Source organism: Carassius auratus, chromosome 35, assembly GCF_003368295.1.
Source record: "Carassius auratus strain Wakin chromosome 35, ASM336829v1, whole genome shotgun sequence".
NCBI lineage: Eukaryota > Metazoa > Chordata > Actinopteri > Cypriniformes > Cyprinidae > Carassius > Carassius auratus.
The window spans coordinates 105,184-126,512 of record NC_039277.1 but is presented as its reverse complement, the minus strand read 5'-3'; the positions used below and the strand labels follow the sequence as shown (position 1 = coordinate 126,512).

Here is a 21,329-nt window from a genome sequence, read left to right as displayed (position 1 = left end):
TGATTCAGTACCTTTGAACATTTCCAACACATTTGAACAAAACCGTGATAATACTGATAATACTGATAATTTAGGTTATAATATTGATACGATTTTCATACTGTTACATAATACAAATGTTTCTCCACAGCCAGGAATGGCACATGGTCTGATTGACATCAAAATGTCATTGTGAACAACTACTCATTCAGATACACTCGCTGCACAACAACACCTGTGTTATAACGATGCAATACTGCAAAAATAAGTGCTGTTGTCTTGCTCTGGAGGTGGTCATATGCAAAATATTGTGACCAGGTGACGTCAGCTTGTTCCTCTGATCAAACACGAGCCAATTTTTGAGGGTTATTGCATAAATAGTTTTATATTGATGGTGAGAACATTTTAAGTTATGAAACTTGCAGGACATATTAATCATACAAAGACCTCTTCTATGTCAAAAGATCAAGGGAAATTTGGTATCTCATGTCATGAACCCTTTCAAATTGGAATACAATCATCCATATTATATTCAGAGAGTCGTAAAATGATAACCTAAAGTTTTAATCTGCAAGATGTGTTCTCCATTGTTTCATTTTGGCTTGAAAAGCCTGGAGAACAGCTATAGATGCTGCTTGGCTGGCTGCCATATAACCCTTATCTGTGATGTGGCTCGTGGTGCGGGACAGCTTTGACAGAAGCAATAGTGCAGATTTACAACAACGTGCAGACAGACAAAGATGTGCTGCAACTGCTTCCTCGATGGGCAGTGGTTTAGTGTAAGTCCAGACTCCCAGGCCGAATAGGGGGAGCGCCAAGACCACCAGATGTCCTCGTGGACCTCAGAGAAAAAGGGAGAGGGGTTTCTGGGGGGTGGCAACCTGGTTTTGTTTTTGATGATCTGGTAAATAGAAATGTCCACAAGAATACTCTACTATTTGCTAACAAAAATAAATAAATAAATAATTGAAAACTTTGCCTTAAGTTTTTGTAATTACTAGAAAATGCATAATAAATAGAATTATAGATAATAAATAGAAACAAAAGCACAAATAAGTGTCAGCTGTTTGTGGTGTAATGGTCCGCAGGAACACATTCAGTCTTCTGAAGGCAATCATTATTGTAATCTCATTACATTTAATGTTCTTAGAAATAAAACTCGATGCACTTCATCATGCACACACATTAAGTCATTTCATTAACTGTTTTCAAAAAAGAAACAAGTGCATTTATTTCAATTCATTATATTTACATAATGTCAAATCCATTGGAAATGAATATAAGTCTGATGTCTTAAAGCTTCTAATGACAGCAGTGAGGCTGATATATACTGTAACTTAAAGGGATTATGATGTGATTTCAAGTTTTCCTGTAACACTTGAGAATCAAAAACACTTATTCACTATTAACAATGACTTTTCCCTCAAAAAAAAAAAAAAAAATTCCTATTGGGTAGAATTAGGGATGTAGAATAAGGTCATATAGAATAATTTATTAATATGTGCTTTAGTACTACTAATAAATGGCTAATATTCTAATAATATGATACTAAAAGACCCTAAAATAAAGTGTTACAAGTTTTTCTTTCTCTTTGGAGTGTTAGCTGTTCATGAAGATAAGAGCCCTAAAGTTGCAAAGACTAAAGTCTCAAATCCAAAGAGATATTCTTTATAAAAGTTAAGACTCATCCATGTCTCCTAAAACGCCTTGTTTAACTTTTACAATAATGTACAGTATGTAGAAAATTCTGTGTTTTTCTTTTTAACATTAAACCACATAAACACATTTCATTACATCAAATACACTAAATAATGTTATTTTATGAACATCATATGACCCCTTTAATTATTTGTTCATATAACAACATTACAACAGATAAATGTAAGAGAGAATTCTACTAAATGCTTAAAAATTTTAATCTATTCATTTACATACCAGGGCCATTTCTAGCCAAAAATGTATAAAAATATAATGACTTCTTGAAGCTTTAATGAAGCTTTCGAGTGGTATAGTGTAGTATGTTACAAAAGCTTTTTATTTCACATAAATGCTGATCTTTTGACATTTCTATTCATCAAAGAATCCTGAAAAAAAAATACTCAACTGTTTTAAATATTAATAATACGGAAGTTCTAAGCGGCCATGCATTATAATTTTTTTCCTTTTTGTTTTCTCGTTATAACGACATAATTTTCTCGTTATCTCGACATAACGAAGTTCGTTTTCTCGTTATAACGACTTATTTTTCTCGTTATCTCGACATAACGAAAGTTTGTTTTCTCGTTATAACGACATAACGAAAGTTTGTTTTCTCGTTATAACGACTTATTTTTCTCGTTATCTCGACATAACGAAAGTTTGTTTTCTCATTATAATGACATGACAGTTTTACTGTTGCTATAGTAACGAACTCAACTTTGACAGGCATCTGATGGACACCATGCAGGCGCTCTTACTGTAGCCTATATTTCAGCAAATTTAGCTTCGCCTAGGTAATAAAGTCTACAATTCTGTATATAAATAAAGGCTGATCAATCACTGTTGATTTTTCCAGAGACAGTACAACGAACGTTTTGTTTTTGTAATTAACATGTTTAAATGGCAACACCGTGCCATTAGAGCTGCTTGTATTAAACTCACTTTTAATTTTCCCTTTATTTGAAATAAAATTATATATAATTTGTAATTTGTAGTAGCCATTATATGATGTGGCAGATATCATGTGTGTTCCAAGCTTCTGTTTGAAAAGAGCGTTCATGTGTACGCGTAGTGTGTGTGTGTGTAGAAAAAAATGATTACAACATTATAGGACAAAACTGAATTAAATTAGCCTATGGATTTTACATATACATCACATTTCTCATTAATATGGTTAACAATAAAGATTAGTAATAAGGAAAAGAAGCACATCAGCCTGCATCGTTAAATCCCGTCCTACTGTAGATAAACAGAATACAGTGATGTCAACCTTGGTTTTGATAAGCAGTTATTTTATGACACAGACCGCGTTGGTGAAACTCATGCATCTAGCAGGAACTTAATACACAAAATATTCATATTGATTCAAGCATCTAACATTTATGAATTAATTAAATGTCAGTAATGAAGACTGCACAAATTATAGCGATCATGAGGAAGGTACGCGTACAGTAAAGTGGATAGTGTACAACACCCCATCAGTTATATTCAGGTATATAGTGCCACCTGCTGGCGCTGTTTTGTAACTTCTTAGAGAAAATGAAGTCGTTATAACGAGAAAATGAACTTCGTTATGTCGAGAAAACGAGAAAATTAAGTCGTTATAACGAGAAAACGAACTTCGTAATGTCGAGATAACGAGAAAATAAAATCTTTATAACGAGAAAACAAAAAGAAAAAAAATGATAATGCATGGCCGCTTAGAACTTCCGTATAATAATAATAATAATAATAATAAAGTTTCTTGAGATGAATATCAGCATATTATTCTGATTTCTGAACAGGCGGCAAGGAACTCGACCGGAAGTTGAAGTCGGGTGGGGGCTGCCATCTTTTAGCAGAACTTCACTTGCGTTAGCATTCCCATTGACTCCCATTCATTTTGGTGTCACTTTGACAGCGAATAACTTTACATCTGAGGCGTTTAAAGACTCCGTTTGTCCATTATTTATTTCTAAAGATACACAACAATGTATAAAGGGCTCCATTAACTTCTATGTTACATTATGGCCCCGTAGAAACAGTTTTTGTAAAAAAATAGGCTAACGATTGCATCATAACCACTCGTCTCTCTGTCGCATTACCGTACAGACAGGAGGAGAAGCTCGCAGGCAATTAACTTAATATGGCTTACTGGCGTTACATTTTAAAATACTATATAAAATAATTAATCAGAATACTTACTCCTGCTCACTCACGACAAAGAACTCCCCGCTCGAGCTCACCGTCTCTGCAAGATTAACGATGGCAGTTTTCACGCACAGCTACTAGAAGATTTACATCTGTCAGACAGGTTGCTGACGTCGTCAAGCTTCGTTTGAGTCTGCGTGTCAGAAACGGAAGTGCTAAAAAACGCTAAAAATGGGCTTCACTTGTCTCAATTGAGTTCCAATGGGGTCGCTGTGTCCATTTCTTTTACTGTCTATGTTTCTGAAGTATGTTACACTGAAGACTGGAGTAATGATGCTGAAAATACAGCTGTGCAGTGCATCACAGAAATAAATTACAGTTGTTTTAAATAGTAAAAATATTTCAAAACATTACAACTTTTGCTGTTCATTTCTGTCCCCCTCACTTCTGAAATGATGGCTATAAAGGGCTTTGTGAGTTCTGAATACATTATTTGTAAATTGAGTGAATTGATAAACATTTTACAAATTTTTTCAGCTGTATTATCATTGTGTTGACACTAGATGCCTGTATAGCCTTGTGTAACAATCCCTATAGCTAAGACATTGCACATCATTTGCACATAATTCACACATAAATTCATGTTGGATACATGTTTAGATATTATAAATTGCTACTTTTTATATTTATCTGTTTTTTGTTTTTGTTAAATTGTTTTGTCGTTGCTTTAAACATTGATTTAAAGTGTCAGTTATTGCATTATTATTTGAGTCAACCCTATAAAACCCTTGTTATCTCAAAATACCTATAAAAGCCTGATCAGTGGCATAAAAAGAATCAAAGCAGCTCCTTAATCCTTTGCTATTCATTAATGCGTGAACTTCCCCTTTAAATAATGTGATGCTCTGCCCTTTTTGTGAATGAATATACCATTATTTTTTTAATTGGCTGTTAAAGTTCATATGAGAATATTTCATGGCACACTGATCTTTAACAATGCATTGGCACAAAAAATGCTTGTGCAATATGATTTATCAACTGGCAAAAATACTGCCTAAGCAAAATACTAATTTTGTGCACTTTATTTACTGTATCAATATTTTCAATTGGCCTTTGAACTTAGCTTTATTGCAAGGCCACAAAAAAACAAAAAACAACAACAACAACCTTGTCTTGCCAAAGCACTGACATCGATCTAATGGCATTGATGAGTGCTCCAAATGCAGACTTTACATGCACTTGACAGCTCTCTGATCCAATGACATACAGACATCGTCAGATTGACAGTACTCTAGCCCAATTATGTTGAGGGATCCAGTGGGGACGGCAGTCATATTTCAGGGTGACCATGCTACTCTTTATCAAAACCCTGCTATAATACAGCAATATAGTGCCAGGATGTAGGTGGCACCCTAGAAGTCCGCCTATAACTAATGCCTAGAAAGGGCACTGACAGCTGCTAATATCTGTCCTGTGCCCTCACAGCAGTGCATCCCCTCTCTTCTGCCGCTCATCACGAGACACGCCCCTTACTGCTGATTGGCAGAGAGTGTGTTTTAGGACCCGCTCTGAGACGATGATCAGAAGCATTTTTCAAATATTGCTTACTGCTTAGTGCACCTTTAAGTGTTTTCATCATTAAATATGTGCAGTTTTTCAGCTGGTAACATCAAATTTATTTGATTTTAATCAAACCCCAAAATATTAATCTGATCACACTACATTTTGTTATAGTAATAAAATGAAATTTATGGGTTAGATTAGGTAGAAATAATCCCTAAGATAACATTTCTAGGTTTTATTGTCTTATTAGCGTACCATAGAATCTACAAGTTGGTTGTTGTTGTTGTTGTTTTTTTTTGTTTTGTTTTTTTCTTTTTTTGTAAATACCAATTGACCTTGAGGAGAAAATATGCTATTTGTTGCAGATTAAATTGTTCTTCATTTTCATCTTTCAGTTTTAAGTACGCCTCAAATTCAGTCTGGGAATTCTTCATTTTAGATAATTGATTCCTTTGAACTGTTTCAAATATTTAAAATAAATCATTAAGTCGCTTTGGGGGGGGGGGGGTGCAGTTAAGTAAAATAAATAAATAAGTAGATAAATAATAAGTGGGTTTGGTGACTGCTACCCTAAAGAAGAGAAGAGTTCAGTTCAGCACGAACCGATTCATCCAAATGAATCAATTCGGTTCGGAACCAACACCACGGCAAGATTCGCTCACGCGCTCACACAGCTGGGGCGCGAGCGTGTGCGCCGCAGCATCGCGTTCACGCTTCTACAAGACGAAGCAGTATTATTTCTTCCTTTGTTATTTTAAAGCGACCGGTGAATCGCTCGGTGTCGGCTCTGTCCGCCGTCTGTGGACTGATGTGGATGTGTAGAATGGGCGAAGACCGCTGGATTTGACTCTCACTGTGGAAATGGATCCCACATTCTCACTTGGAGACAAAGGTGCGAGTCAAATATCATGAAATGTCATTCACTAGTGGTCATCTGCATATCTTTTCGATATGTGATTGATTATTTCATTGTATTGGGTGGCTGTTTGTGTCGACTCTCGTCATTTCACTTGTTGATCGATCGCGACACAAGCAGATTGTTGACATTCAGCGCTGATCCATTGATGGTTGCAGATCAATAACGCTCTTATTTCCATAGAAGAGCGCTGTGGGTGGAGATGAGCCACTGCAGAAGATCACACTAGTTCACCTTACAGCTCCTGACTGCAGTAAAAGGGTGTCGCCTCAGCACAAGTTCACATCTCTCTCAGATGAATCATTATGCGTTTCTCTGTCGAGTTCAGTCAGTGTGAAATACAGATGCACCTAATGATCATTCAGATGTGGAAACATGACTTATGCATATTTGATCAGGTCATTGATCTCTTTCCGCAGTTATGAGTCTGAACATCACCGTTATGAAATCTCTGCAGCAACTTTCACAGTAACACTACCTGTGTGTGTGTGTGTGTTAACCACAGCCTGCTTTTCATTCTTATTTTGCTTGCATATTAAAACAATTAACCAGGAAAAAAGTCATCAAAAGTTAAATCAGAAAATTTGCAGTGATATAAATTATAATCAACACAATGTGATGTGAACACGTGCTTATGCAGATCACTTTCAGATTCTTGTTTTCATGTAAACTGCAGTTGATGTCTCAACACTAAAATCTGTGTAATATGAGTGATTTGGACAGATGACCGGTGAGCTGAAGTGATCTTGTCTGTTAATAGAGACGCAGTGACCTCTGCATCCCACACTGCTGAAGTGATCTCTCTCTCTCTCTCCTGCTTACCCTTACTGCAGTATAATTTGCATTCATTCACCACTTCTCATAGGAAACTTTGAGCCCTTGAATATAGTGTACAGTGTTTTGGAGCATCACACATTCCATATTCCTCTTGTTAGAGCTCAGCGGCTGTATTTCTGTGCTCCAGAGGTCAGGAATGAAGGCTGTGGTAGATTTAGTTTGACTGCAGTGAAATCCGTTATTAACAGTTTCAGCTCCTCACTGGATGAAGGTGTGTGAGAGCAGATATCAGGATGAAGGGAACACATTTAAATAAGCATCATCCATAATGTGGCAACACTAAATTTAACTAAGGATCGAAATCTGTCATTGGTCTCATTTATAGCCTGGCTCAGATTTCAAAACTACATTAAAGATGTTTATTATGCATTTCTTTGCATTAAATATGTTCATGTTAATTTGATATATTTGATCACCACAAAACTTGTTGAATTTACAAGACAATGTTATCTTGAAATATCTGTTAGAAAAGTGCATTCGTCAGCTGAGGAAAGAAAGGATAATTAGTGAGAATCAGTGAATTAACTGCCAATTCGCTCAAAAAAAGACTAACTGTAATCGGATCATTATTATTTTAAAATGCATTATTATCTGATTCCAGCTAGATTATTTCTGGAAACTGATTGCATGTGAGGAGCTACAGATGGGTGCTTTCGGCTCGTGTGCACTACCTAGTGGACTCGTCTATTTAATTATTCTCAAATCTGGGGTCACGAGTTTAGAAATCATATCGTCATTGATCTTTTGTCGTTTAACAGGTGATTGTGCTTTAAAAACACTGTACCGTTCAGAACTCTCAAAATCTGGCTTTCGTTGAAACCTAGCTGCCAAAATGACCCGTTTTCTCCATCTGGGTTTTTATTAGGTATTAAGGAAGAATATATCAATCATAAGACTGTCTGCACAGACAGACACTGATCAACACCAGCTGACACATGTTAGTGATACTACAGCAGATTCACATGGAATAAAAGTAGATTTGTTGTGGAAGAACATGGTCTCTGCTGACCTTCTGAAGGATTCTCACCTTTGGGAAATGGCTGTTTACTTTTAATTTAGTCCCTGATCATGTCAGTAAGAGTTTAATTGCTGAAGTCACAGTTACACAATCACCTATACATCTGTTCGTCCACTTCCTTCACTTCCTTCACTCAGAATGACCAGCAGCATAATATCATGTTCTACATGAATGAAGTGATATTCACAGTCCTGTTTGGAATCATTTGTCTCAAGTCAAATCAATCTTACAAGACGCAGAATAAAGTTAATACAGATTTTATGAGTTTAGAGATATTTTGTGTAGTCTTTCATGCTAATTTTGCATCCGTCCCCAAAAAGTGTAAACTTTGCTTGATCAATGGCAATTCCAATGGTTCGTTCCTGTCTTTATTTGGAGGATGTCTGTCTTGGTCTGAGTATTTAAGTGAATGTTTCAAGAGGATCAGGGTCTTCTGTAGTCAGATGAGCCAGTAGTGTTCACACACACTATACTATTAATTTTCCAGAAGTCAGGTATGCATCTTTTATTTTTTTAGATGTATTTTGAGATATTGATGTCTTGTATTGATTTAATTTGATATCTCTGAATTGACTAAGCAATTGGCATTATACATATTTACCTGTCTGACAATAAATTGTTACATTTGATTTTATTCTGACTTACTCTGACATTATTTTCTCAAGTAGATTAAGTAAAGTCTTATGTTTCCACAAATCTACAATTCCATTAACTATGGAGTACTAGTAAACAAGGTTCAGCATACTTCATAGTACTAGCCATAACCTCAGTTAAGTAGTCCTAACCTCTGACTAATGATCAGTCTGGAGAGTTTGTGACCATGAGATCCATGAGACGGCCAGTGCGAGAATGATCGAGTCAAATATAAAGTAGCTGTCAGAAGAATAATAATAATGGAATAGAAATGGACAAACAACTAATTCATATGACAATTTGAGGTTTGTTCATTTAAATGCACACCCAAAGCCTAAAGTAGTCTGTAATTGTTCATATTTCACTCCGTCTCTGATCACGTGCACAGAAAACCACCTGAGGATCAGTGTCTTTTTTAGTACCAAGTATGTCCATCAGGTTACACGATGTGACGGATTTGGATGTTATGTATAGAAAGTTTAATACTTAAAATAATAGTCAGTTACTTCAGTTCAGTGCAAGTTTGGCCAAAACTCCTTTTATGATCATTGAAACCATCTATACTTTATAATGACATTGTTACTTGTGTCTGCATATGTTGGTTATGATGAGTAGATTTGTTGAGTATATAAGCTTGCCCTGAACCAAACTCTGATCATGGATTCAACATTGGCTACAATGCCCAGTGCTGAGAAAATCTGCATTGTTGAAGGGTTAGTTCACCCAATAATCTAAATTATGTAATTAATAACTCTCCCTCATGTCGTTCCAAACCCGTAAGACCTCCGTTTATCTTCAGAACAGTTTAAGATATTTTAGATTTAGTCCGAGAGCTCTCAGTCCCTCCATTGAAGCTGTGTGTACGGTCTACTGTCCATGTCCAGAAAGGTGAGAAAAACATCATCAAAGTAGTCCATGTGACATCAGAGGGTCCGTTAGAATATTCTGAAGCATCGAATATACATTTTGGTCCAAAAATAGCAAAAACGACGACTTTATTCAGCATTGTCTTCTCTTCCGTGTCTGTTGTGAGAGATAGTTCAAAACAAAGCAGTTTGTGATATCCGGTTCATGAATCATTCGATGTAACCAGATCTTCCTGAACCAGTTCACCAAATCGAACTGAATCATTTTAAAGGTTTGCATCTCTAATACGCATTAATCCACAAATGACTTAAGCTGTTAACTTTTTTAATGTGTCTGACACTCCCTCTGAGTTCAAACAAACCAATATCCCGGAGTAATTCATTTACTCAAACAGTGACTGACTGAACTGCTGTGAAGAGAGAACTGAAGATGAACACCGAGCCGAGCCAGATAATGAAGAAGTCCACGCTTGGATTTGACAGTTACTTGCAGCTGTTTAGTGAGGAAGCTACAGTGGAAGTGTCACAGGTTTGATCATTCAGTCTCTGTCTGTGTGTGTGTGTGTGTGTGTGTAGATGAGGTCTACGTGGAGGATGTGGGGCCCCTGCGTGTGAGGATGCGTGAGCGTCTGCTGTGGGACGAGCCGCTGCAGATGTCCTGGCTGATGGAGGCCGAGCCGTTCACCTCCTCCCTCCAGACAGGGGGGCCTGTGGCGGGAGCCGGCATGACCCTGGAGCAGAAGACCACCTTTGCCTTCGTCATCTTCCTCTTCGTCTTCCTCTGCATGCTGATCGTGCGCTGCTTCCGCATCCTGCTGGACCCCTACCGCAGCATGCCCACCTCCACCTGGGCAGACGGTCTGGACGGCCTCGAGAAGGGCCAGTTTGATTACACTCTGGCATAGAGACACACACACATACAGTGATGAAGACACACACTCCTGCAGAACACTGGCCATCCTGAAGTCACACACAAACACACGACACTGTGTAGAAATACATCAAGAAAACTCCTGCATATGAGCAGCTCTGCCACAACCTTGTGGAGACGACTAACACACACACACACACACACACACTGCACTCACTGCCATCCACACATACAAGATGTTTCAGAAAATGAGTGTGCAGTGCTTTATTCCAGGCTGAATGGATCTTGATCACAGGGTAGCCCTCTTTTATATCCTCCTAAATACAGCCCTCATTTTCTCATGTATCTGTGCTGTCGTTAACTGCCAAGTACAAATCTCTAGAAGAGACCGTTTATAAGCACTTCATAAACACTTGTGACGCTTTTGTCAAAATAGCCTTAAAAAAAAAAAGGTGCACTGTAATCGGCCACTGTCAAAGTTTACATGATTCATTACTGGCAATTACTGCAGAGCTTCTGGTCACGTCCTGAGCCTTCATAGAAAGCTCTAGCTGATGTGAGTACACAGTTAGATAGGCTTTTAGATGAGCTGTTGTGGCTCACTTCACAGACTCTGTACATCTGAAAGCTCATTCATTCAGGAACTGCAGGATTTGTCAGCCTTAGCACAAGAAATACCCTGATCCTAGATCACGTCTCTACCTGTATATTCTTAGACTGTAGTTTCGTAAGCCTTAACCCGCGAAGCTGTCAGCTGGAGACACGTCATAATGTGAAGTTTCTCAACCCATTTGAGTCGACCGCTAATCTTGAAAACCCATGTTCATTGAGCTGATAATCACATACTAATAATGATGTTGAAGCTCCTGTGCCCTGTCGATAATAGCTCATCTCACCGATGATCGTGAAGATTTTTGTTGCACTACTTCATCGTACCCCTGCTGTCACTGTGAAAGAGCCGACAAGCTTTAGAGCACTTAGTAAAGGACGTTTTATCATGTGTGTCATGACAGATTGAAGAATCATTCAAATGTTGATAGCTGCTCAGTTGTGTAAACTGTGTTTAAAATACTGAAAATGCTGGAGTTGGAGTGAACAGACAGTTTTCATCGATCCTCATGAAGCGCTGATACAAACCCTAAACAGCTCTGCCTGTGAGCTTCTGTACAGTTTGTGGAGCCTCAAATCATTGTATTTAGACCTTCATACTGTTTAGAAATAAATGTCTGTGCTGTAAAACAGAGGAATAATAAATCTAAGAAACATAGCAACAGTATATTCAAACTGAGATGATTCTGAATTATGATGCTTTGTTTTATTAGTGTCACAACCTCATTTGTGTTTCAAAAAGATAATTAATAAAAACATTTCCAAAGCTATTTAAATGTCATTTCCTGTTTTATTGTCATTAGTCATTAAGTCAGCCATTGCTAAGGTGATTAAAAAATAAAAAAAATAATATATTTATATTTTTCTTTTTTCTTTTTTTTTTTTTAAATGTGTTTTTATGTTAAATAACTGAAATAAGGTCTGTGGTGAACTCAAGCTTAAGAATCTCATGTTTTATTCTACTACATAAAATGATTGCTAATATAGCCATGGGATTTTATCACTTTATTTTTTTATTTGTGTTGGAAAAGGCGGATTCCAGTAAGTGTCTAAATGGGACTCCAGAGGTTGTCTGGGACATTAAAGTTCATCACAGTGAACAAGTAAACTCATCCACTAGTCGCTCTCAGTCTTAGGGCCCTATCTTGCACCCAGCGCAATTGACTTTGTACACAGACGCATGTGTCATTCCTATTTTGCACCTGCGCAAAGCGCGCTTTTCCCTCCACAGAAGCTCGTCGCTAAACTAGTGAATGAACTTGCGCTCCCTGGGCGGTTCAGCGCAAAAAAGGAGGCGTGTTCCGGCGCAAACAATCCCTGGTGCTATTTTGCTGTTCCATTAAACAATTGCGCCACTGACCAGAAAAAACCTAGTCTAAAGTCAGTGGCGCGTTGCGCGTTGTTCATTATGCTATTTTAAGGGCGCATGCTTGACCATAATGTATAGCGTGCACAACGCGCATACACTTTGCTCATGTAATCTACACAGATGCAATAGTTATTTTTGCAAATCATAAATTGTTACACTAAAAAAAATATTAACACATGAGATGACGGAAATCATGACGCTATTTTGGGTGGGTTTCTCCCATCCCCATACAACACAACTTCTCTGTCTTTCACTGCTCTTACAAGAACATCAGTCTCCTCGGCTGTGAACCGCTCCTGGCGTGCGCCTGGTAAATACGCCATAATAATAGCAATCCATAATGGAACTTGCGCACCTGCTTTTAAAGGGAATGTTGGATGACGCTCTGATTGGTTTATTTCACGTTACGCCCAAACCACACCTATGAATAATGAAGCTACTACAGACCAACCCATTTTAGATTTGCGCCGGGCGCAAGAGCCATTTATCCTGCCGGGAAAATAGCAACAGCGCCGAGACCCGCCCACAAACTTACTTGCGCTTCGCGCTTTGACACTTGCGTTTCAGATCGTTAAAATAGGGCCCTTAGTGTGTTTAATCACACTTTTGCTAACTAATTTAACTCAAACTCTCAGGGAAACTATTTTTAAATAATGACTGGTGGTAACGTTCATGTGACGTCATGTGGTGTAGTTCCTTTATTACCAAGTTGTGTAAAAAGTTTGGGAGAATGATCATTTAAAAATCTTAAGTTTTTGTTGTCCACAGAGGTTTTTTTTTTTTTTTTAGTAATCCAAAGGCCAGTTGGTTTATTGTCAAAGGAACCAAACTAAACTTGTAAAAATGTCATCAGCACAGCTCTTTTGTTTAGGGAAAAGTAGATAAAGCAGCTAAATATTAATTTATTCATAAATATTCTTTAATGAATCATACTCTAATAATAATGATATCTGCAGTCAATCATGTTCCTTTTAGCCAGTAGGTTTGCCTACAGTGTAATGTAACCCAATATTCAGCAGTGTCCCCCAACTAAGCAAGCCAGAGGCGACGGCGGCAAGGAACCGAAACTCCATCGGTGACAGAATGGAGAAAAAACCTTGGGAGAAACCAGGCTCAGTTGGGGTCAGTTCTCCTCTGGCCAGATGAAACCAGTAGTTCAATTCCAGGCTGCAGCAAAGTCAGATTGTGCAGAAGAATCATCTGTTTCCTGTGGTCTTGTCCTGGTGGTCCTCTGAGACAAGGTCTTTACAGGGGATCTGTATCTGGGCTCTAGTTGTCCTGGTCTCCGCTGTCTTTCAGGGCAGTAGAGGTCCTTTCTAGGTGCTGATCCACCATCTGGTCTGGATACGTACTGGATCCGGGTGACTGCAGTGACCCTCTGATCTGGATACAGACTGGATCTGGTGGCTACGGTGACCTCGGAACAAGAGAGAAACAGACTAATATTAGCGTAGATGCCATTCTTCTAATGATGTAGAAAGTACATCGGGTGTTATGTGAAGTGTTCTTGGATGTATTGTGGAATTGTGCTTTATGCCACAGGATCTGCCATTGCTAGACCAAAAGATGTGTCCAAAAGTGTGTGTTTGTGAGAGAGAGACATTGACTTTTAAGTTCTTCTATAATTTACAATAAATATCAATTGAATCATTAATAGAAATTATATATTCTTTTTCGTCTTATATAAACATTCAAACATACTTTTAGAATACATCATAAATAAGTTACTTTATAGTTACTTTATAAATTAATGTAATTAAAATCATGACAACATCATTTTATTCTTCAACATTAAATTTTCTTTTCTGTGATAACCATATTGCCAATTTTTCCTTAAAGTTCAATAGAATTAAACATTTAATTTTTATTAGATTGATATTTAGGACTATAAATAAAAAACACTGCTGTAAACACTTATCTCAGCATATGACACCATCTTTCCAGTGCTTCACCTTTTCAAAAACACCACCACTACCGCTTTACGTGATGCAGACGCAAAATTATCAAATCCTATTTGTTATCCTACTACTAAATGCACATTTTCAACTGTTACAATGGGTTCAGGTACATACAAATAAAAGGCACTTTAAACCCTTCAAACTGGCTGTTATTAAGCCTCTCATCAAAAACACACAACTAGACCCCAAAGAACTAATTAATTACAGACCAATCTTTAATTTTCCTTTTCTGCCAAAGATACTAGAAAAGGTAGTATCACAATCATATTCCTTAGAATAAAATGGTATCTTTGAGGATTTACAGTTAGGATTTAGACCGTAGTACGGCATGGTTGTATCTCTCTATTTGTGCTATTGAATCTTAGTGCTGCTTTCAACACTATTGACAACAGCATTCTCTTGAATAGACTAGAAAACTTTTCTCGCACTAATTGAAGTGCATTAGCATGATTTAAATAATACTTATCTGACTGCCATCAATTTGTAGCAGTGAATGAAAAGGAATCATATCAATCACAAGTGTAGTATGGAGTACTTCAAGGCTCAGTACTAAGGCCATTACTTTTCATGTTACCCTTGGGAGATATAATTAACCTTATGCATTTAGCAGACACGTTTATCCAAATCAACTTACAGTGCATTCAGCCTATACATTGTTTTACAACTATGTGTGTTCCCTGGGAATCAAACCCACAAGCTTTTGAAGTTTTCTGAAAAAAAAAAAAAACTGAGGTGTTAATTATAGGAACCTAAAAACTCTGCATGTAATAATCTAGAACTCTGTCTAAGACTTGATGGCTGCTCTGTCAATTCTTCGTCATCAGTTAGGAACCTAGGTGTGCTATTTAAAAGCAATCTTTCCATAGAAAGCTATGTTTCTAACATTTGTAAAACTGCATTTTTCCATCTCAAAAATAATCTAAATTACGGCCTATGCTCTCAATGTCAAATGCAGAAATGTTAATCCATGTGTTTATGACCCCAAGGTTAGATTATTGTAATGCTTTATTGGGTGGTTGTTCTGCACGCTTAGTAAACAAACTACAGCTAGTCCAAAATGCAGCAGCAAGAGTTCTTACTAGAACCAGGAAGTATGACCATATTAGCCCGGTCCTGTCCACACTGCACTGGCTCCCTATCAAACATCGTATAGATTTTAAAATATTGCTTATTACTTATAAAGCCCTGAATGGTTTAGCACCTCAGTATTTGAATGAGCTCTATTTGCATTATAATCCTCCACCTCCATCAAGTTCCCTGATGTACTTGCTAGATCATTAGAAGAATGGCATCTACGCTAATATTTGTCTGTTTCTCTCTTATTCCGAGGTCACCGTAGCCACCAGATCCAGTCTGTATCCAGATCAGAGGGTCACTGCAGTCACCCGGATCCAGTACGTATCCAGACCAGATGGTGGATCAGCATCTAGAAAGGACCTCTACATCCCTGAAAGACAGCGGAGACCAGGACAACTAGAGCCCAGATACAGATCCCCTGTAAAGACCTTGGGCCCTATCTTGCACCCAGCGCAATTGACTTTGTACACAGACGCATGTGTCATTCCTATTTTGCACCCGCGCAAAGCGCGCTTTTCCCTCCACAGAAGCACGTCGCTAAACTAGTGAATGAACTTGCGCTCCCTGGGCGGTTCAGCGCAAAAAAGGAGGCGTGTTCCGGCGCAAACAATCCCTGGTGCTATTTTGCTGTTTCATTAAACAATTGCGCCACTGACCAGAAAAAACCTAGTCTAAAGTCAGTGGCGCGTTGCGCGTTGATCATTATGCTATTTTAAGGGCGCATGCTTGACCATAATGTATAGCGTGCACAACGCGCATACACTTTGCTCATGTAATCTACACAGATGCAACAGTTATTTTTGCAAATCATAAATTGTTACACTAAAAAAATATTAACACATGAGATGACGGAAATCATTGTGGTGTGCCACGAAGATGTGAAAAAATAGGCATAAATCTAGCTTACAAATTATTCAGGCTAATTGTAGTAATTAAGGATCAGACCTGTTTGCCCTATAGTGGCAAGACATATATGTATATAAGGACATCTGACAAATATGTTTGTCCGTCAAGAACCAGGAAAATAAATCGATGAAACAATTGTGGCTATTTCCTCCCACGCCTGTTTAACCGACGCAATTTTGGGTGGGTTTCTCCCATCCCCATACAACACAACTTCTCTGTCTTTCACTGCTCTTACAAGAACATCAGTCTCCTCGGCTGTGAACCGCTCCTGGCGTGCGCCTGGTAAATACGCCATAATAATAGCAATCCATAATGGAACTTGCGCACCTGCTTTTAAAGGGAATGTTGGATGACGCTCTGATTGGTTTATTTCACGTTACGCCCAAACCACACCTATGAATAATGAAGCTACTTCAGACCAACCCATTTTAGATTTGCGCCGGGCGCAAGAGCCATTTATCCCGCCGGGAAAATAGCAACAGCGCCGAGACCCGCCCACAAAGTTACTTGCGCTTCACGCTTTGACACTTGCGTTTCAGATCGTTAAAATAGGGCCCCTTGTCTCAGAGGAGCACCAGGACAAGACCACAGGAAACAGATGATTCTTCTGCACAATCTGACTTTGCTGCAGTCTGGAATTGAACTACTGGTTTCATCTGGCCAGAGGAGAACTGACCCCCAACTGAGCCTGGTTTCTCCCAAGGTTTTTTCTCCATTCTGTCACCGATGGAGTTTTGGTTCCTTGCCGCTGTCGCCTCTGGCATGTTTAGTTGGGGTCACTTAATTTACAGCGATATCATTTGACTTGATCGCAAATGATTGCACAGCTACTATTTAAAATGAAGTGAGATCATGACATCAATTAATTAAATGATGAACTGCCTTTAACTGTCATTTTGCATTATTGACACACTGTTTTCCTAATGAATATTGTTCGGTTGCTTTGACACAATGTATTTTGTTTAAAGCGCTATATAAATAAAGGTGACTTGACTTGACTTAATAAAACTCTTGTGCACAAATTAGTTGAGTTTCTGATCTGATTCTGCCTTACAAGTCAATGTCCATTTATGGTTGTTACCTGCTCTAACAGATAATAGTTTTTAGGTACTCTTCTTGACTGAAACCTGGCTAAAACCAAAAGATTATATTGGTATAAATGAGTCGACTCCACCTAACTACTGTTATAAGCATGAGCCCCGTCAGATTGGTTGTGACGGAGGTGTTGCAGCAATATATAGTGATATTCTCAATGTTACCCAGAAAACAGTATACAGATTTAACTAATTCAAAATACTTCTGCTTAATGTTACCCTGTCAGATATGCAAAAGAAATCTATTGTGTCTCTTGCTCTGACTACTGTGTATAGACCACCAGGGCCGTATACAGAATTCCTAAAAGAATTTGCAGATTTCCACTCAGACATTCTGGTTACTTGCATTTACTGGCCTAATAAACTCTTTTGGAGTCAAGCAAAATGTCACCGGTCCTACTAATAATTTTAATCATACTCTAGATTTAATTATATCCAATGGAATTGATTTTACTGATATAGATGTCGTGCCTCAAAGTGATGATGTTACAGACCATTTCCTTGTATCGTGCATGTTGCGTATCACTGATATTAACTATTTGGCTCAGTGTTACCGTCTGGGCAGAATTATTTTTCCAGCCACCAAAGACTTGCAAATAAATTGCAAAATAACTGCCTGATTTATCTCAACTGCTATTTGTACCCAAAAATACACATGAACTAGACGAAATGACTGACAACATGTTCACTATTTTCTCTAATACATTAGAAGCTGTTGCCCCCATCAAATTGAAAAAGGTTAGAGAAAAACGTACTGTGCCATGGTATAACAGTAATACCCACTCTCTCAAGAAAGAAACTCCAAGTCTTGAGAGCAAAATGGAGAAAAACAAACTTGGAAGTTTTTAGAATTGCGTGGATAAACAGTACGTCCAGCTATAGACAGGCTATAAAAATTGCCAGGGCAGAGCATATCATAAGTTATGATTATAAATATGGATCTATGAGACCGAACGATGACCGTCACCACGGTCTTAACTTGAATGACGCCATTCCTCCACCTATCCTTGAGACCTAATATCAACAATGTCAGGTGACTGACCTAAGGGGTTGGCTATATAACATCCAGGTGAACCAACCACTTCCTCTTGCCTGGAGCGCCCCAGTTCGTCCTGAGTGACAAAGGATGGTGACGGTCATCGTTCGGTCTCATAGATCCATAGTTATAGTCATAACTTCCGATCTATTTCGACCTCACTCAGACCGTCACCACGGTCTTACCTTGGATGACTTATACCACCAGGGTCACGAGGGACTAGTATATTTTTCTCTCCCCTGTTTATTTAGCGGCAGATAAAACCGCAGACCCAAAATGATTTGGATTTGCCACATTAATCCTATAAAATCTTGTAAACATGCATGAGCTGCTCCAAGAGGCTGTGGCACAGATATCTGAGAGTGCTACCCCCTTCAGTGCCCTGTTTTCTGCCTTCCATCTCAAGCAGTCTTCACTGACTGATAAAGCATGCAATTCACCAACTCTCTTGGCTTAACATATCGTCAGTAGGAACACGGTTTTCCATGTCAAAAACTTGAAATCTGCTTGCTCCAAAGGTTCAAAAGGTGCTTTGGCCAGTGAGTGTAAGACAATAGAAAGGTCCAAAGCAGGTGATCTCATAATTTTCCCTGGTCGCAGGCGTTTTGCACCCTTGAGAAATTGAGACACCAAAGGGTGTTTGCCAATATTTGCTCCCCACCCTGTTAGAGAGCAATCTGTCATTATCACAGACCGTCTCGCTGGGATGTTGCCTAGAGGAACCCCTTGTGATGGTAACGACTTCCAAGGGTGTAACATTTGGACACACCTTCGTGTAACCTTTATCCTTAAATGTCTGTGTAATTTGGGATGCAAGTGAAAGTTGTTCAACCAACGTTGTAGTGGACGGGTTTTGAGAAGGCAGAGTGGGACCACAGCTGCTGCTGCTGCTGCAATCATGCCCAACATTCGCTGAAACTGAATTAACTTCACTCTCTTGTTCGGATGGAATTATTGCGTTAGACTGACCAACTGTACCACTCTCTGGGGTGATAAAGTTGCAGTCATCAGTTGGGAATCTAGCTAAATTCCCACAAGCACGGTCTGTTGTCTGGGAATTAGATTGCTCTTTTCCCAGTTTACTTTGAACCCGAGAGACTGGACATGTTGGAGCACCATTTCTGTGTCCTTCATGACTTGGATGCGAGAAGGAGCACAAATTAGCCAGTCTTCCAGGTATTACAGAATTTTCAAACCTGCACATTGAAGAGGACGAAGGGCTGCTACCACCCTGGTGAAGGCCCTTGGAGACAGAGACAGTCCAAATTGAAGGACCCTGAACTGATAAACCCGATCTTGAAAGGCAAGGCAAAGAAACGGGCAGTGATCCTGACAGATGGGTATGTGGAATTAGGCATCCTTCAAGTCTATGGAAGTGAACCATTCTCCCAGTTCTATGGATTCTAGAGTTTGTGCTGTAGTCAGCATTTTGAGTTTTGAATTCATCACCTTTATGAATTCGTTCAGTGCTTCGTAAGTCTAGAATGGGTCGAAGTCCCCCGTCTTAATTTGGCACTAGAAATACTTTGAATAGAACCCAGAGCTGTCTGCTGGTGTTTATCTGTGCTTCTCAATATTATTAACTCGTCGTTATCTTTAGGTCAAGTCCCAAAACCATTTAAGTTGTAAGTTATTTCGTCTCTTATTAAGAAACCAAAACTAGATCCTAGTGAACTGGCAAATTATAGGCCTAATTCAAATCTTCCATTTTTATCTAAATTTTTTGAAAAAGTTGTGTCTGCTCAGTTGAGCTCCTTCCTGCAAAAAAAAAAAAATTTTCTGTATGAAGAATTTCAGTCAGGTTTCAGGACCCACCATAGCACAGAAACTGTACTTGTTGAAATTACAAATGACCTGCTTCTTGTTTAAGATCAAGGCTGCATCTCATTGCTAGTTTTACCACCATAGATAACCATAGACACCATAGATCATGACATACTCATAGATCGATTACAAAACTATACAGATATTGAAGGGCAGGCTCTAATATGGTTTAGATCCTACTTGTCCGATCGCTACCATTTTGTTTATTTAAATTGGGAGTCATCTCATTTATCACCAGAAAAATATGGAGTGCCACAAGGATCCGTCCTAGGTCCCCTTCTATTTTAAATATACATGTTGCCCCTTGGTAATATTATTAGAAAATACAGGATTAGTTTCCACTGTTATGCTGAAGATACTCTGCTATACTGTATATCTCAATGAGACCAAATGAAACATCTACATTATCTAAGCTAACAGAGTGTGTTAAAAAATGTAAAAGATTGGATGACCAATAATTTTTTCATATTAAATTCGGATAAGACAGAGATATTAATTATTGGACCAAAATACAGTACACAGAATCTAGTAGACAGCAGTTTGCAACTAGACGGATGTACTGTTACTTTCTCTACAGTCAAAAATCTGGGTGTTATATTAGACAGCAACTTGTCTTTTGAAAACCATATTTCCCTTGTGACAAAAACTGCATTCTTCCATCTTAGAAATATTGCCAAGCTACCAAACATGTTACCAGTTTCTGATGCAGAAAAGCTAGTTCATGCATTTATGACCTCTAGACTGGACTATTGTAATGCACTTCTAGGTGGTTGTCCTGCATCTTCAATAAACAAGCTACAGGTAGTCCAAAATGCAGCAGCTAGACCCCTGACCAGGTCAAGAAAATATATAATATATTATATTACCCCAATTTTACAGTCTCTGCACTGGCTACCTATTAAGTTCTGTATCAGTTACAAATTATCATTACTTACCTCTAAGACC

At 38.4% G+C, this 21,329-nt stretch overlaps 1 protein-coding gene across 1 annotated transcript; it reads left to right on the top strand.

Moving 5' to 3' along the window:
- Positions 1-6,005: 6,005 nt before the first annotated feature.
- Positions 6,006-11,890, top strand: ctxn3 (cortexin 3). Its single transcript, XM_026219131.1, has 2 exons — positions 6,006-6,262; positions 10,217-11,890. Exons 1-2 carry the CDS (start codon positions 6,232-6,234, stop codon positions 10,543-10,545), a joined length of 360 nt encoding a protein of 119 aa, XP_026074916.1. The 5' UTR covers positions 6,006-6,231; the 3' UTR covers positions 10,546-11,890.
- Positions 11,891-21,329: the final 9,439 nt, after the last annotated feature.